Below are 19,412 nucleotides of genomic sequence, written 5' to 3'. Positions count from 1 at the left end.
TGTGTGTGTGTGTGAGTTATAGTATAAGGCATGGAGGAGTGTGGTTTTCAGTAAAGCCATAGAGAGAGAGCGACTGAAAGAAGAATCTGGGCTCGTCAGTGCAGAGCTGCTCTGTTCCCGTATCTGGTGACCCTCCTGCTTAACCAACTGCTCTGAGGTCAGCCTATTCATTTACGTGTTAAGGACAGACAGCTACTGAGCTCAGAGTGGAGAGAGCTACGTGCATCTGCACTACACTTTGAGCTAACATCCACACCAGTGATTCTGAAAGTGGGGTCCACGGACCCACGTTGGTCCTTGAGGGGGTTCCAGGGTGTATCCCAGCAAAATGAGTTAGCATAGCATTAATTTGAACCACTTTAACTCTATACTAAGGCTATTCGGAAATAGCTGATCTACAAGCTTGTAGAAAACAACCATGTTTGAAAACAGCCATGTTAGCAGCCATGTTTGCTTCCTGCTCAGGAACCCTTATCATTCATGACGTTTCGTTCCCCGATTGGTTTGTCAAGTCCTTACCACTGACCCCCTTTCGGTTATTTCTTGAAATAACTTCCCAGTATAACGTCCCCACCTCGTCGTCGGCCCAGGAAAAGTGTCACGTAAACGCAGCTTTACAGTGAAAACATCTTAGTGTAGAAGTAGCCAAGTTATAATGGTAAATTAAGCTGACATTTTGGTGTGCACCCCATTCAAATGTATTTATTTAGCAGAATACATTTGGGCTCGCTAAGCCGAAGTAACCTTTACAGATTAGAGCTGTGAGGAATTCATCGGCAGGAATGCTATTATGAATTTGACTTTTATGTGGCCTTTACATTAAATCTTTATTGGTGCTAATGTCAAGGTGGGTACCAAAATTAGCAGCGAAGTAGGTAGTGCTAATGTTGATGGATCGTGGTAGCAAGAGAGGTATTGATGATGACAGTGATGATGGTCAAAATTATAGTGCTTAAATTGCTTGTACACTGCACAATCGTGGCCGTCTTATACTACCATGACTGTACTATGTGAAAATATAAAACTGTGATCGTCCATGCGATGAAACTATGCCAGCCAATACATACAGTATGCCGAGTCTAAGTTTTATCTGAGAAAACAAAACTTTGGATCTGGTCTTGCCGTTGCAGAAGATGACAAAATGGGCTGGCACTTCTCCAAAGGGAGAGATGATATTGATAATATCTAAATTTACATGCCATTATTCATGAAACTGGCAGATGGTGATTGATTCCCCACACTTATATTTTAATTTATCTTATAAAAGTATCAGTTTCTTCTGTCAACACAATGAACTTAGCTGTATTTGTTATGTATTTGGTGACAGACCATATAATGGTCTTGGGTTGTTTATCTTTACAGCACCTCCACCACAGAGCCAGACATTCACTGCCAGAACTCCGTTGTAGCCTACGACCGCATGGATTGGCTCATATGCAGCCGTCCTTGACCCTGTCACACTGAACGAGCCAAGATGCTCACAACTATGGGTGCGTTCGGAAATGCGCAGCGGGTGTGTGCTCAGTGTAGTGAGTGCAGTGGGCGTGACGTTGTAAAGTGCGTTCAGTGTGGCGAATAAACGAACGACAACATGGCACACCAGTGCGTTGAGTGCGCATTTCCGAACGCACCCTATATTTATTTGTATTATTATCATTATTATGTTGGGATGGGCATTGCTTTTTTTTTTTTTTTTTTAAAGTGTAGTTGTGTGCAAGTCGACTGCTCCATGGTTAAACACGATTAAATGTACCATGATGTAATATTTACACCAGTGAGACCCAAATAGTTGGCAAAACACTGAGATTGTAATAATCATCGTAGTGATACCAATAAATAAGAACGTAATGGTATGTGTTCTATGTTGGTTCCATTGATCCAAGCCGTGGCACAATCAACTGATTGATTTATCATTAAAATAGTAATACACTTGCACTGAAAATGCATGCATGCAGACCACCTATCTGCTTAGTTTTCCTATTAATGTGCTGCTTATTTTGCTGCACGTTGGATGAATCCAACAGGGTAAAGTTAATATTTGTATCACAGCTCTGGATAGAGTAACAGCAGTTCAGCTGTCGCTGCTAGCAGCGTCTGACGCAACTCAAAGCAGTGCACATCCCACATTAGAATGAAACGCTTGTAGAAGTAATTATTAATGTGTTGAATCCAGTCTGACAACTGCCGACGGTCACTTTGAAAAACAGAACAAGCATGTAACCCTGCTAGTATTGTATGATTTACAATATATAATAATATTTAACCCATTCTACACTATATTGTGTATCATTATTTTATGCTTTAACTGCCGCGCTGTGAGCTTGTATATCTGCTATTTTTGAAAAATCGTGAAATTTTTAATTTTTGACCCGATTCTATAAGTGTCTTTTGAATCCTTCTAAGGTTTTTTGAAAAACCTATGTTTCTATGTCAGCAATCTGGCCAGCCATCGTCAAAGAAAAGGTCCTTTTCACTTAACTGGAGCTCAGTCTGTTCTTGAGAGACTACTACCGTATGTCAGTGGTTCTCAAACCTTTTCATGTGAAGGACCCCCAAAATGATATGTATTTGGCCAAGGACCCCCATTCAGCATATTTAGTTCCAGGGACCCACCAGAAGCAAAATTTGAGCTTTGAAAATACATAATATTCAAAGATTTGCACACATTTTTACGACTTTAAAAAAAATAGCAGATCTACAAGCTCGCAGCGCGGCACTCGGTGCCGCGCTGTGAGCTTGTATATCTGCTATTTTTCACTGGTTAAAGCATTCAATAATTCTAGGCCTAAATGGATTAAATTATTCAGATTTTCAGTTATTTTTAATAATTTGTAATATTTGGTCTATTGTCCGTGTAAACTGTTTAAGCGTCCCATCCCTATCCCTAAAGCTACGTGGAAACTGTCTAGGACCAGCCAGTATTGTACGAGTGTATGGTCACCTTTAGTTAGAGAGTTCACTTCATCACTTGCTGGTTTGTATAAGGCAGGAGCCATTTACATCTATTTCTATTCTAACTACTTGTCCACCTCTTCATGCAGCTCTTTTCATGACTACACCTCAACCTCTCATTGTTTTGCGATACACTAAACCTGGTTGTTAGGTCTGAGCGTCCTTTGTTCTATTTACTCTTCTATGCTTCTTGCCCACCCTTCTCCATTTCACTGTGTCCATCTGCCCATTGGCACTCTATGTTATCTACAGCCTCTATCATTTGGCAAAGAGCCTTGCAACACACCAACTGTTGTACACTGTATATAAAACAGTAACACTTTGCACCTTTTAAGGGTTCTTTGACTTTTCACTGAGAGGTTTCCGATCCACTCAGAACCATCCATGCACACATGGTGCATCACGCCATTAACAATTTAAGTCACTGATATTTATCCTTAAAAAACTGGAGACATCTGTTATTTATTTACCATGCTTAACCGTGCATGTGGTGACATTTTCTCAAAGGCACTAGAGCACATAGCATAAAAGGACTTGTGTGTTTAGACGCACTGGTCTGACAATATGTTTTAACCACTTGAACCCTAGCATACTGGGGCGAACGCAAAAAAATTGCAGTTCTACAAGCTCACAAATGTTGTTAGCTTGTAACGGATGAAGACTTTTATTGTAAACAGTGAAAACAGGAGGGGGCCTAATATAGAGCCCTGGGGGGACTCCAGTGAACCATATAGCGTTTGAGTGGTTAAAATGAAGGAAAATAGCAACACATAGGCTAAACATAACTCTGGGGAAATACTTTTCAGTCACTTAATCTGAAAATTTACAATAATCAGTCACGGAATGGAAAGGTGTTGACTGTAATGCCTTTCAACTCTTGCTTTACCACCTCCTCCAAAGAACAAAACCATTACATGTTATATGAACAGTGGACATTTCTGTGTGGTTAGCTACATTTTCATTCATTCCTGCCCTATCCACAAATAGCTTATCTTCTCTGTGATGAGCTAAGACAACCCCCTACCCTCCTGATGACCATAGGGTTGAAAGGGCACCATTGCTGTCACTTCTAGTTGATGACAAGGGCTCTGACATCACTGGCGGAGCCAAGGAAGTGACATCATCATGTCTCCGGTGGTGTTGAAAGTCCAGCCCTGACATGCAGGACTGTCGTGACAAGAGGGTTCCTTGGGAACACCAGGGTACACTTGAGGACGAAAGGAGTCTGGAGGCCACGTTGGACTCCGTTCTCAGCCCCAGAACCCCAATCCAGCCCCACTATCCAACCACCTTCGTGTGTTTGAAATTCCCCTTCTCCTCCTCATGTTGTTGTTATATATTTTTTTCTCTTCTTCTTTTTCTTAGGGAGGGGGTGCTGAATGTATGTAGGGCATGGGGGTTGTTAGAAAGCTCTCCAAATTAGTAGTTATTCACAGAGTGGAAGACAAACCATTGTGTTGGCAAGGTTCAGCTCCACAGATGCACACATCTCTATTTCATTTGTCGGTTTGAGCTTACACTTGGACTTGTGCTTTAGTTTTGTTCCAGTCTTACTTGATATGTATGTATGCATGCTTTATTTCGCCCCTTCCCTGCATTGACAATTGAAAATAAATTAACATTCCTGGGGCTTTATTTTGCCCTTCTCTAAGCCTACGGGGAGAACTTGGAGGCGAACTCGGCAGGTCAAGCCATACTCACAGGCTGTCAATCCTCCTCTGTGACCCCCACCGCCCCTTTCTTTCTCCAACCTCCCATTCTTCTCTTCTTTTCCTCTCCCTTCTCCCATCCATTCAGTTCCTCCTGTCTTGGAAACCCTGGACTCCCTCCCACTCTCACTCGCTCTTTCACTGGACGCCCCTCCATCTTGAGTGAGGCAGGCACAAGCTTTGTTAAAGGAGGCTTGCAATCCTTCAGCCGGCAGTTGCCCACACAGCCTTATTTCTTGCTAAGACATGTGGGCTGTCTCCTTCTATCCATCTATTCTAATTACGTTTTAATTGCTCGCCTTCCCTTTTAAACGCTTGCTTATTTTCTCTATCATTCTGATGTGAAGAAAAAAAAAATTGGTGTGCACTGTTTTTCTTCTCTATCCGAACTGATGATAGATTTGTCTCCTCGGCTTTACTTCTGTCTATGGGCGGGGGGAGAAAGAAAAACAGATGTTGGGAATGTTTGTACGTCATTATTCATGTCCACGGTACATTGTTTTGTGTCTAGGATGATATACTGTTAATAGAATTTGAAAGCTCTGCCCTGACATGTTTACTTACTAACTTGAAGGAAACTACAAGTATCTTCCCTTATGTTAGTAAGTAAATCTCTTTCAGGTCACTATATGGTCCTCTGGTGTATTATATGTTTGACCTCATTAGATTTAGTGTGGGTGTTGATTCTTAGTCATAACTCTACATGCTTTTGTCCCATTTACCATGGAGGGACATGATGTGAACATGTATTGCCCAAGTAACAAGTAACCGTGTTGTAAGTAATTCCCATGCTGGAGGGGGCCTGCTGTAGATAATTTCTAGGTACAATCTCTAAGGGGTTAACTACGCCTCACTTACCTCTTTAAATAATTTTCTGCTTGAGAACACCACCCCCCACCTCCCCAGCCACCACACACCCCCCCCAACCCAACCCTGATGTAAAAATATGATACGTCTGTCAGCACTTGTGAGAAGCGTCTCAACGTTAATCGGCTAATCCTTTTATCTCAAGTCTGCCCAAATTCAGTCCAGAGATCCCACCAAACAAAACGGTGTTTAGGGGGATGAGCACCGCTGGTTCCTCCAGCAGCTTAAGGGAGAAAGCAGACATGTTACTCAGCGGGAGTAACGGCGCGGGTGGGTCTAATCAGGAAGAAAGTGCCCCGAGGCAGGCGGGACCCCCAGCCAGGACCCCGGCAGGCTCTCGCCCCCTGGTGTTTGGTGAGGCCGAATGGCTCTGTAGGCCCAGCAGGCCAGAGGAGCAGGGGGGATGTCCCGGCAACAATTTTCAGTCGTCTCGTGTCAACCACCGTTCTGCTTTCCCCATGGCCCCAGCACTCATATTTGTGGATGATAAACGACTGAGCGCTAAGGGAGGGCAAAGTCACGTGTGCCTCTGGAGATTTCAATGGAAAACATTCCTGGTCTCTGGCCCAATATGAGGTTGGTGACGGCCTTGTTGGAAGATGTGGCATTATTAACTGCAGCAGCCACACTACCCATGCTTTGCATGCATGGGAATAAGATCCTAATCAGATCTGATGGTGCGCTATAGTGATAAGCAGGACAAACTGGAGGACAAACAACTTAATCTAAACATGCCCAGGTCTAACTGGCTATATATGAACAAGGTTTAACTGGCTATATATTAATAGTATGCATTGTTGACGTAGGCTGCACAGCATAATGTTCAGCGAGGGTGACCTCGAATCAAAATAAATGTCTCCAGACTGTGTATGGTCTAGCTTGCCGGTAATCCCCTGCCAGGCAAAGGCCATCTTAACCAATGAAACTCTAATAGTGAACTTAAATTATGACTGTATGCAAATAAGGACACTTCCCATCTTTTGTGGGTTTTCGTGTTGCCAAAAATATCACAGCGCATTAGAGGGGCCCGGAGAGCGATCAGAGCCGAGTGCTCTGCTGCTCAAATTTGGGTTCATTATAAAATAATCAGGGTAGTTGACGGGTGGCTCTGGAGGAGCGCAGACAGAAGTGGGAATCATCCTCTCCACTGCACAGTCGCTGCTTCTAAGTGAGCAATCCTATGTTGATTAATGTGTGTGCACGGAGGACACAGCGGAGGATGCTGGATGCTAAACACAGGGGAATATACTAAAAGTGAGTCTGTTTGTGCACAATGCACATGGACAGTGTGTGTGTGGGTGTGTGTGTGTGTGTGTGTGTGTGTGTGTGTGTGTGTGTGTGTGTGTGTGTGTGTGCGTGTGTGCGTGCGTGCGTGCGTGCGTGCGTGCGTGCGTGCGTGTGCCTGTGCGTGTGCGTGCGCACATGTCTGTGTTTGTGTGTGTGTGTTTGTGTGTGTGTGTGTGTGTGGCATTTCACATGACATGACATATCATCCCTCCTCAGTATTTGACTTGGCTAAGCAGCTTATCCGTCTGTCGTGTTATGTCTCAGACGCTAACCTTTTGCAGTCTTGGCAGACAAAGAAGCGTTTTTTGCCGTCCCTCGATAAGGAAAGAGACACAAAGAAGTTGTGTCTCTAATGGCGTGCTGTGTGTGAACGCGTTTCCTGAGCGACAAGCTCTTTTTATTTTCCTTTCCTGTGGACATGTGGCAGTAACTGGGGAAGAAAGGGAGAATGAGGCATTCAGGGTAAACTGTGTCCACTGCAAGGTGGGGAGGTGTGCTGAACGCGCACAGAGCCCTAGGCATTGGCATGCAATCCAACTCTGCTCTCACGTTGGAGTGTTCTCAGCAAGGCGTGAAGCAGAGACACCAGGGAGAGTTGTGCCGCTGCGCTGTCGTGAAGCTCCCTGTGCTTTGTGAAATTCATTTGTGTGCTCGCTAAAATAGGCAACAGTTATGGCCGACATTTTGTCTTCGTGCCGTTTGTCTCCGTTTCATTGTCTCTGCAGTGCGTGACTTCACCTCCATGCATTTGACATGCATTTCATGTGATTTCTCCCATATGTTAGATTTTATGGTTATGTACTGTACATATGTGCAGATGTCAGATTAATAGCGGCACAACTGATGACATAGCCAAGGCACTGATGTTGATGACGATGATGATGATGATAATGTCCCACAGTACCCATTTTCTCCCACAGTCTTATGCTGTCTCTCCTTGTTCTTTCAGATGAGAAGATGATTGGTGATGCGTCTCCAAGAACCACCGACCGTTGACATCTCTCCAACTTTCTGCTTTCTCCCTGCAAAACATTGAACCACTGCTATTAGCCGGCGGGCGCCTGGAAACGTTTCCGTTCTGCACACAATGGCCTCCGCATTGTGGAGGAGCCCAATGTTCCCCTGCTTATTGCTCCTTCTCTTTCACATTTATTGTTCAGAAGGTAAGTTACCATGGACTTGCATGACAGAAAGCAGTGTTGTTGATGCCATTCTACTCAGTCTTGCGCTAAAGAGCTGCAAACATTTATTCAACCCATGAATGCATTGAATGTATTTGCACGCATTGTTGTGGCCACACAAAGGAAATGAAGTGTAGCAAGGTTGCTGAATTCCCCTGCAGAATATTTGTCCTTGGAGTTTCAAACAGTGGGGTGTTTGTGCAGTTGTGCACTTAAATGTTCTAGGCGACAGATGCACACTTTTATCACCCCACTTCCACACCTTGAGGCTTTCTTAATTTTTGGCCCCAGCGTTTCACATTTCCCAAATCATTTATCTTTACACAGAGGCTGTTGTTTTGCTTTTGTATTATGCACTTACATCAGATCATCCATCATGTGTAGTCTTTGCACCTGGTTCTATCAAGAAATTGGCTTGTCACCAAATTGAGGAGCTCGAAGAATGGAACTGGAATTTGCCAGTGTTTTTAATTCTATGCAATGACATCCCAAGGCTCCCCTTGTATTTGCTCTCCTCACTTTTGATTAGTATGTTCAGCTGTAATTACAAGTATTGTCAAAACACTGCCGTCTGCTACATGCTCATCAAAACCACTGATGCTGGTATGCCTGCTTAATGACAATCATTACATTTATCCTCTTTTACAGTTTCATTGTACCAGGGAACAAAAATCACATGGTTGTGTGCCAAGCACTGATTAGAGATAGATATCAACCTGTATTGTTTTAAGGGGTTCTATTTTGTTTTCTATTACATTTTTCTCTCCGTTTTATTTATTCTGGCTGTGGTATGTGGGTTATTAACAAAGAGAAATTGCCACAGAGCAGCATATCCCGACAGATATATACTTTCTTTGTAGATTAGCATTTGTAGTTGATATGGGAAAACTCAGAGAGTCTGACTCGGAAAGAAAATGTCTGAGGCATTTGAAGAATAGGCCTCTGATTTGGTTGGGCTTAGAAACTGCCTGAGCTGAACGGTCCCGGTGAATTTCTTTAAGGGGGGATACTGCTTTGGTATGCAGAAAGTCAAGGTTTTAGGTTTCACTTGATGTAAGGGCTCTCAGGCCTATGAATGCATATTTGCCCATCCATCAATAAAGGAATGTATGTGGGTCCCTCTGAAAACAACATCTGATTCCATCCACATGTCACTCATCTCCCGTCTATCGGGCCCCGAGAGCCTGTATTCCCGGCCTTGGGAACGGAAGCAGTCCCCCATGGAACACTTGACTCAATAATCGCCGTCTCCTCAAGTGGTCATTTTCAATGACACACTTGAGAAGAAAATAATTTTGTCACCTCTGTTAATGGTTGCCCTCGTACTTGTACATTGTACTGCATGGATGCATGGATTCGTTACTACGTCGTTTTTGATCAGTTTGCTCACAATTACGTTATTGTCATTACTAGCCAAGAATATGCAGCAAATATGTTAAAAATAGGAATAATGTTCAAAAAAGGAATAATGTTCAAAATAATACCTTGTCTTCAAACCTTTTAAAATGACATTGGCTTGATTGTCCTCCATTTTCTTGTAGTGCAGACTGAGAGATGGTGAACTAATTGTGTTGTGCATTCTCTGCACTACATGTGAAACGTATATGCTGTAAATTCTCTCTATCTAGTCTACTCTTACATGGATTCCCTATTCTTTCAGTTTGTGCTAAAATTACTCTACATTTATATAACCGATCTATAAACTGACACTCCTCAAGGAGTAAACTAGGTCATGGAGGTATCGTGTTTGTCAGGGATGGCTTTAGACCGCCCATCCTACAGATATAAACAGGCTGACCAGATTCAGTGAGAGCAGCCACGGAAGGTGGGGCGAGAGCACAGGCTCACACCTGCAGAGACTGAATAAAAGCTGTAATCATGATCTTTAAAGCAAAGAAGCCTAGATTTAGAGGGATTATGTCTTGTGGTTAAAGTGTCAACGTTTTTTTCTTTCTTCTTCTGTTGGCTCTTGTGTGTAAATACCATGGGTAGAACAGGGCGCGTTGGTGAAATGTTAAAAGATTGAGCAGACGGGAAATGTAAAAGATTAAATGGATTGTTTTTGATATATACTATGTAATCTCTGCAGAGACACCCATTGGGATAAGATCAAAAACTGTGTTTGCTTAATTCTTAGGGTTATTCCAGCAAGGAGAGACATTAATGTTGGACTTTTTCTATTGTCAACAGCAGATGATTTATGATCAAACATAGCCTTCTGTAATTGTAGCTTCTCCATTCTTTTCTCATTTTTTTTTGTTTAAATGTTGTATGTCCGACAGTCCTTTGCAAGTAGCCTACTGTAGATATATGTATTGCTCTGCAATAGAACATTGCTCTCATCAGGGAAATTCACATGAATGTGAAACGTTCCATCGGTGGGCATAAAGCCTGATTTACTTACGTGTTGCACACCTGAAATGCACACCTGAAATAGCCGATGTCCAAGCTTACAACACGTCGCTGTGCGACGCATTTTGAGCTTGTAGATCAGCTATTTTTGGCACGCAACTAAGGATGAGTCAGGCACAGCAGCACGCTTGTGTTCCTACCAAGAAGGTTGTAAAGGTCAATAATAATGTTGGAGCACCACATTTGTCTCAAGCAGTGCCACACAATGTACTGATGGGAGAGCCTCCCATGTGCCCCACTGGTATTTCCAGTCCTGCTGTTGAATGAATGGGGAAGCCATGGCGCTCTAACTCCACTCTGGCCCTGGGCCATAGACATCCAGTCTGTCATCCATTGATATGCTTGGCTTGGTGTTTTATAATTCATATTGAATGCTGCGACTCTATGGCAGGGCTATCATGAATTATCAGCTGAGCCATGGGAGATTCACAGATGACTGGTCACACTGTGTGCTGGGAACCAGCATGGTTGGGGGGGGGGGGTATCTAATTTATCAGTCTTGCATGGACTTGCTGCCCCAGTGGAAGTCTTCCATGGAACAAGACGGGTTATTATAATGTCTGGATGGTGTACTACAGCTTCAGTACAAACCTTTGTCCAGGTAGATCAACCCTGATGAAGGCAGTTTATCTGCTGAAATGTTGTTGGGTTTGTTTAATGTAGGGCATTCACCAAACATTCGAATATTCGAATATCAAAGTCACTATTCGACGTTGTTCACAGAAGTCGAATATTCGCTTTTTTATTTTATTTTATTGTTTTCTCTTTAAAAAATATATACAGTGTATATCGTTTATAGTCATAAAAATTAGTTGTATATGCCCCTGGTGAATGAATTTGTAAATGCTTTATGCCAGGGATTCTTGAAACCTTTTAGGCTGTGACCCCCAAAATAAACATACCGGTATTTGGACTGGGACCCTGACAAGCACTTGGAATTGTAGGTATTACATTAATGTGACTCGGTTCCGCAGATAAATATTGTGAAAATAGCAGATCTACGGTACATGCTCACAACGCCTCGCAACGCGAGCCGTTGTGAGCATGTAGATCGGCTATTTTCACAATGTTCGCCTCTTGCTTACTTAATATTTGACAGTTTGGCCAGTCCTGTCGAATATTCGACTATTCGAATACTTTGAGGTCGAATAATTCGAATACTAAAAATCACTATTCGTGAATGCCCTAGTTTAATGTCACAATAAATTAGTGCATCGGAGCTGCAAGTGTGCGGATATACTTCAGTTTTTATGCTGGTTTTCGTTGGTTGGCACCTTATCACTCACTAGGTGTGTGATTGACTGGGCTGTATGCTGGTCATGAATGAGGGCCACGTTTCTATTGAACTATTCTGACAGTAATATCTGCAATATGTGGCTTTTTCATTTTAAAGTCAATGCCAATACGTTAATGTTTTTAAATTACATAGCATTATGCTGTTTCATAACCAACCAAAAAAGAAAAAAAAGCAGCCAAAGAAACAACAACTTTGAATTATAAGACAATATGAAATTGAAATGATCCAGCATCACATGAATAGCAGGGATCAGTATTTCTCTCAGAGGGAGGGAAATACAATATCACCCTTGATAGGGTCATCTTAGATTTAGAGCAACACTGATTTCCTGAGTCCTCAACAAAAAAAGCAGCTAAAATGTTCCCATGCAAGAATTTAAGAGAGGCTGCTTCAGGGAATGGGGGCTGCTTTATTGTATATGTAGATGTGATTGTAAAACTCCCCGTTATATGGCCAGATGATGTACAGACACTTAATCTAATGGGGTGGGAGCTACAGTTTCTGACAGTTTGATTTCATTTGTTAAGCATGCCTTAAATCTAGCCTGCTGGCAGCATCACAAGGCAGCTCAATTCACACCCCGTATGGTTACAAGTTGTATAAACATTGGACCAGATGCCTACCTCAGTTTTTCCATTCTGAAATGTGCCTTGTACTCTTTCCCCCCTCCATGCAGCCTAATTCAAATAATAGATGAGCCCAGCGTAGAACCCCAAAGTACTTCCCTCTCAGAATCTAAAGCCTGAGTTATACACAGTTGCGAGCGGGTGTCGAATGGCCAGATCTGCAGATCTTGTAGATTTGCTACCTTGCATATCAGCCTTACTCTCTGCATTCACTCGTACTAGGGAAATATTCGAATATCAGAATATCAAACTCACTATTCGAAGTCGAGTATTCGCTTTTTTTTCTCTCTTTAAAAAATATATAGTTTATAAAGCTTGGCTAGATAGGAAGTCATAAGAATTAGTTGTCGATGGTTCTCAAACTTTTTTAGGCCGTGACCCCCAAAATAAACATATTTGAACTGGGGACCCCCACCCTGACAAGCACTTGGAATTGTAGCTATTACATTTAATGTGACTCGGCTCCACAGATAAATATTGTGAAAATAGCAGATCTACATGCTCACACCGCCTCGCAACGCGAGGCGTTGTGAGCATGTAGATCGGCTATTTTCACAATGTTCGCCTCTTGCTTACTTAATATTTGACAGTTTGGCCAGTCCTGTCGAATATTCGACTATTCGAATACTTTGAGGTCGAATAATCACTATTTGTGAATGCCCTAACTCGTACACAATTGCATTCACTCGTACACAAGTCACTTCTTCACAGGGGGTTTCAGCTGCCATGACAGAGTAATCAACTTCATTTGAATGGAAACAGGAGGGTTGTTGTGTTTGTAAATAGTATACTATACAGCACGTATCGAAAAAAAAAGAGCATGCATTGTTGCATTTATCTTGACTTAATGTAATTTGCTCAAATAAAAAACATTTGAAACTACTATACAGCACGTATGCAACAAACAAAATGGTATTACATGTTGCGAAGGCAACAGGGACCTGTTGGATTTGTGTGCGGTGCATTTTCCACATTCCGACATTTAAATACCCTGGAGAGATATCAGAATTAATCTAAAAAGAACAAAAAGCACAGGAGAAAACAGCTAAACAACAAACAACAACAAAGCAGCACGTCTGACCAAAGGAACACTGTGACAAGACAATCAAAGTAGATCGGAGACCCGTAGCAATATCTTAAACGCACCATCATCAGCTCTTTGGTCCTTCATCATGACAAACATTTTACGCATTACTAGAATGTTTTAGGGCAGTGGTTCTCAAACTTTGAATGTCTCCCCTTAACTTTGACGGTGTACAAATGGAACCAAATGGGTCCATTTGTACAACCGTCAAAGTTACAGTTCAATTTAGACCCCCATAAAGGAGCCTAGAGAGTCCCTGAAATCCACTTTGAGAACCACTCTTTTAGGGAGTCTGGTTTCAGAGACATATCCTTTGAGTAAAAGTATATAAACAGTCTGGGCCACTAGCATATCTGTAACAATCCTTTAGGACCACCCCTCCCCATTCCATTTATTAGGGCCTGACCGATATGAGATTTTTAGCACCGATCCGATATCCGATATATATCCAAGATAAAGTCAATTCTGATATCTGATATATTGCTGATATTTATACAAGAATCTGGGAAAGAAATGTGAAAATCAGCCTAAAATGTAACAGATGTTGACATATTGGTAATAGGCCGATATCGGCTGAGCTATAAATATATCTCTCTGTTCACCAGATACTGTATGTCCAAAATATTAACTTTCAGAAAAAAAGAAAAGAAAAAAAAAAAGTATTATCGTCACTTTACCCAAATACAGCTCAATGGAGTTAGGAGGTTTTTTAGTGTGTGTGTGTGTGTGTGTGTGTGTGTGTGTGTGTGTGTGTGTGTGTGTGTGTGTGTGTGTGTGTGTGTGTGTGTGTGTGTGTGTGTGTGTGTGTGTGTGTGTGTGTGTGTGTGTGTGTGTGTTCACGTGTGTGTGTGTGTGTGTGTTCACGTGTGTGTGTGTGTGTGTGTGTGTGTGTGTGTGTGTGTGTGTGTGTGTGTGTGTGTGTATGTGTGTGTGTGTGTGTGTGTGTTTTGAGTAGGCGGGAGAAGAGAAGCTGGAGGTCAGGAGCAGATGGGTACAAAACGCCTTCTAAATCAGTAGTTCTCCAACCTCTTCGTGCCAAGGACACCCATGTTTATATACATTTGGCCGCAGACCCCTATTTGACAATGTTTTATGCCAGGGAGCCCCAGAAGAGAATATTTGTATATAAAAAAAAAGAAAATCAAAATTATTCAACAATTTTTAAACATGTTCAAAAATGACAGATGTACATAGGCCTATATCTGCTAATTTTGAAGATTCAACACTAAAATCTAAAATGACACCGATGCTTTCCGTGTTTTAACGGGTTATTGTAACAGATGTACACACACACAAGTGTATGTCATAACACATTCATATGTTTTTAATATATGCATATAGCCTACTGTATACATACTATTACAATAATAATATAAAACATTAATAATCTTAAAGCCGGATTCATATTTTAGCTTTTTCAAAGCAAAGGGCTCCATCCCTGTGTGTGTGTGTGTGTGTGTGTGTGTGTGTGTGTGTGTGTGTGTGTGTGTGTGTGTGTGTGTGTGTGTGTGTGTGTGTGTGTGTGTGTGTGTGTGTGTGTGTGTGTGTGTGTGTGTGTGTGTGTGTGCGTGCGTGCGTGCGTGCGTCGCGTCGCGTGCGTGCGTGCGTGCGTGCGTGCGTGCGTGCGTGTTTGTTGCATATGAGACAGACGACGTGTGCTGACATCTGTGTACTTTGTTTGTGTCATATTGGGTCATATTTGTGTTGTATCAAGTAGCCGATATTGATATTTGATGGACACAATGAATTCACTGTATTAGTAATCCCCTCGGGCGGAGAGTCTATGCCATAGAGCATGACCACATGCTTTTGTATTTTTATTTCTTTCCTAGTCCCGCCAGGAATTAAATGTCACCTCAGGGTGGGTCACCTGCAAACAAAACCCCCCAGTCGATTTCCAGGTACAAACAGTCCAAGATAAGGAAGCCCTCTCCTGCTGTGAAGGAAATTGAATAAGTGAAGTGTGCAGCCGGGTGAAGAGTCAGAGAAACAGTTAGGCACAAAGAGCGTTTTTGTTTGCCATATGTTATCAGTATTGACCTGCTCTTGTAGCATATTCCCCCGTTGAGTGTGCAGAGCACAATGGCTTCATCGAAGACGGGCACAGGAAGTGGTCTGTCGTCGAGGTCTCCCCATCCGCGGGTCTCTTATCAGTGGGTCCGTTTGTTGCTTGTATTGAAAGGTGGTGAAGGGGGACTGGGGGGGGGACTGAGGGGGGCAAGGTCATCGCTCTCAAGTCAATCAAAGTTGTCATTGCCTCAGCGATAGCAGCAAGGAGGGCTATTCCCTTGGAATGTGTCGCTATTCTGCTTTTCACTCACCTCCTGGGCAATCGCCTGAGAGACTCCAAATGGAATGCATGCCTCTTCCACAACATGCTCGTATTGTCTTTATAGATAACTACAGTATTATGTGAAAGGACAGCATGATGTACATGTACAGATGTTTAGAATCCTTTGTCTGCTCGTGTTGGGGTTATCACTTTTCTTCCCTTTCACTGGTGTCTGGAGGCACTGATCTCAGTTCCTAGCCATCCTTGTAGTCTCAGACTCATTATTCATGTGATTCGTGTTCCAGTTGCAGCGAACTGCTGACACCCTGTCGATGTGTCGCACTGACAGAGCCTCCCGGGCTAGACTCCGTGTAGGGGAAATGAGGGGCATGGGGTGCGGGGTGGGCTCTGCCCCAGCAAGCAAGCACAGTAGAGACGCAGGCATGTGATGGAGACCGCTCTACCTCTCCCCCTCCCTCCCTCTGCCCGTCCGTCCGTCCGTCCCTCCATCCCCCACCCTCAGGGAAGCACCTGACTTTTACTGAGACCTTTTTCTTGAGCAAAACCCCAGCTGGGGTTTAAGTGCAGGGGTTAGGGATGGGCTTTAAGGGGAGTTAAGTAGCACAATCACTCAGGGTAGATCAAACCTGTGGAAATACGCCCTTGCCAGACTCTGGGGAGATTTTCTCTTCTGCGCATTTCGTCAACTCTGCCGGAGGAAGGAGGCACACAAGAAGACAATATGCTAGACATTGAAGAGCAGTGAACTGATTCTGTCAACGTGGCATGGTGCTCCCATGAGCACCATGAGTTTTTACATCTCCTAAGATGAATGCTTTTTGCTTTTAAATGTTTAGCCTTTGTGACAGCTATAGTATCTGTTGTAAAAGGCATGTTTTTCCCAACACACTTTACAAGGTGTCAAATTGTACACTGCTATAATCCAAACGATATGTTAGTGGAATGGACGAAAGGGCCATGGGATGTTTCTTGCACGGAATCATCCCTGTCATGATGGCTCAAATTAAGCGATGACCCTCAATTGCCTTCGGAGGATTATATGTATTAGAAATGTAATGATACACTTCTCCTTTTTTGCCGGTTTTCTTTGAAGTGTCTCCACAAGGTTAGGGATCATTCAACCCACTGACAGAGAGAAGAAGACCTTTGTTTTAACATCCACATTAAGACGTAGTGATCATAACCTCGACTCTTGGCTTGCTTCTATACTGCTTTCCCCATGGGAGAAATTCTTCATCCGAGGATGTCTTAAGCTGAGGCAGCTGCTCTGTAGAACCAAAATAATCCACCATGTTGTAGAGAGTATGCTGAGGCTCAACAAGTCAAGATTGGACTGTCCTTTTCCAACATAGGGCATGGTACTGTTACTGTATAATGTAAGTGTGTTAGGGATGGGACGATATGAACATTTCATGTCACGATTATTGTGATCAAAGAAATTGCGATTTACAATATTATTGCGATAATCAAAATATCCCCAGCATCCATTATCCTGGCGCGGAACATTTGCCAAAAAAATAGCAGATCTACAAGCTCACAACACGTCACAACGCGACACGTGAGCTTGTGAGCGGCAATTCTTTGGCAAAGAGATTTGGAAGAGTGACAAAAATACTGTATCGAGTATGTTATTTCCAGGTCCGTTTTACGAATTATAGAGGGTTTAAAGCTATACTATGTAACTTTTTTAATAAAACAAATCTTAAAATTGTCCTAATTATTAAATCGCTAAAGTTTTAGAACACCCACTCTGTTCATTTCAGCTCCCAAAGCCTTTTCTTTATATGTGTTCTACTGAGCCCTGGTGGCCGTGACCGGGGCTGTTTTTCCCGGCAAAATTACGTCATATGCATCATTCTGTACACGTGTCTCCCTACCGGCCAATCAAAGCCCAGATCATACACTGCCGAGCTCTTCAGGAAATACACTGCAGTGTTTACACTGGGCTAGGAGCTTAGCATGTAGCTCCCCAACCGAGGCTCGTAGAGGGACACGAAAGACCTCTTTGGATAGGTCTCGGCGAGGCGAGGCGGACGCGGTGGTCTGACGGCCCGATCCGCGGCGAAAAACGGCCGAAAAAAGCAGACGCGACCGTGGTTTGCTATAACGCTACTGACCACTAGTTGAGCAACTTACACAGTATAGCTTTAAGTGGTACCGGATATTAAGCAGCTCGGCAAATAAAAGGTGAAGTGATCCCAGTGCACAATGGAGGATAATTTCACGATAAATTAAAATCTCCACGATACGATTATTGTGAATGTTTTTTATCACAATAAATGATAATAACGATTATCGCCCCATCCCTAGAGTTTGTCAAAATATACATTTATTTTTGAGCTTTTGTGTGGAATTATTGAACTTTCTTTTTGTTACTGACCTATACTAAACAAAAACAGTACAAACAACAATAGTATCCAAGCACCTGGCATGACAGAATCTAAAGGTGACTTCACTCACACCAAACAAACCACTTCCAACAGTCTGTTGTAGTCTGCTGGCATTAGTTGGCAAACTTGGCATTTAAAAGTCGGGCGATGGAACATTGCCTTCAGATGAGACGTTAACTGCATCTGAACGGACCAACCTGAGCAGTTGGCATCACGCTTGACCCCTGGCGACAAATCCTGCCCCTTAAGCTCCTTCCAGGAGACACGCATCAACATGCAACACATGTGATGCTCCTCTGCCCCCCGCCCGTTGTTTTCTTTTTTTTCAAAGACAGGAAAACATTCAGGAGATGGAACTGTAAAAGAATGCCATGGCTATGAATACAAATTGTGGTTTTCGGAGCTCGAAGTGCCAACACGGTGTTCTTGTGTCACAAGCACGAGAGAAAAAGGGGATATGACTCAGAGCCTCTTTCTTCTAACCACAAATGGACTCGGTTGTATACCTCGGCTTCTATTTTAGAACGCTTATATCGGAATCAAGAGTGTCTGATAGCAGTTGTCTGGGAAAGGCGGGTGTAGCCGACGGCTCTGTGGTCTTGTCTGACACCGCCTTTAAAAAGAATTCCCAGAAAGGTGGACCAGAGAGGGGGCTGAGTATCATGGGAGGCAGGGTGCCATATGTCCAACTAGATATTCAATGTTTAACCGCATTTTGGCGGTCGAAATGACATTTGAGCCGCTGTGCCATGGTTAAGGATTCTCAGGATATCATCTGCACTGGAGCAAGCAGGTGTTATTTTGCAAATCCCAAATCTCCCTCACTCCTGCATGTGTCACGTTTGAGCTTAGCCTTGTGTTGAATTTGCGAGCTTATATTTAAACTGTACTAGGCCCTTTGTGGGCCTTTGTGCTGTTTAGACCATAGGTGTATGTAAATGTGTTCACCAGCAGAGCTATTTGTTAAATCCAAGTATTTATTTTGTCACCTCTCGAGCTTGCGTGTCCACGGTGAAATATACCAAGTTTTTATTCGATTTTTACAGAGGCTAATGGTTTTAATCTCCTGAAACCTTCATAAAATGTCCCTATATAAATGTGCTAAATGTAGCAATTTTTCATTCCTTGGCCAGCCATCAGCAAGTTCAGCTGAACAGATTAGAAATGCTGCAGTAAAGAACAAAGGAGTTGGGGGGGGGGGGGGGGGGATAAGAACAGACTAAACCTTGCTGTTGCTTTGTTCTCACATATTAAGTATTCAAACATGCTATTCTTTTTTTTTTTTTTTTTTACTCCCATTTACATAACTCCCAT

At 42.9% G+C, this 19,412-nt stretch overlaps 1 protein-coding gene across 2 annotated transcripts in view; it reads left to right on the top strand.

The window, feature by feature from the left end:
- Positions 1 to 19,412, top strand: part of LOC308286249 (adhesion G protein-coupled receptor L2-like) — a 106,777-nt gene that overhangs the window by 10,895 nt on the left and 76,470 nt on the right. For both annotated transcript variants that reach the window (XM_080727225.1, XM_080727224.1), the window contains exon 2: positions 7,765 to 7,978. In XM_080727225.1, coding sequence (XP_080583351.1) covers positions 7,903 to 7,978 — 76 coding nt within the window. In that variant the 5' untranslated portion in view covers positions 7,765 to 7,902. The remainder of the gene's footprint in view (positions 1 to 7,764; positions 7,979 to 19,412) is intronic.

This window comes from Nannobrachium achirus (genome assembly GCF_963921795.1).
Source record: "Nannobrachium achirus genome assembly, chromosome: 5".
NCBI classification, from domain to species: domain Eukaryota; kingdom Metazoa; phylum Chordata; class Actinopteri; order Myctophiformes; family Myctophidae; genus Nannobrachium; species Nannobrachium achirus.
The sequence above is the reverse complement of the archived record's forward strand: the minus strand, read 5'-3'. Positions and strand labels throughout refer to the sequence as shown.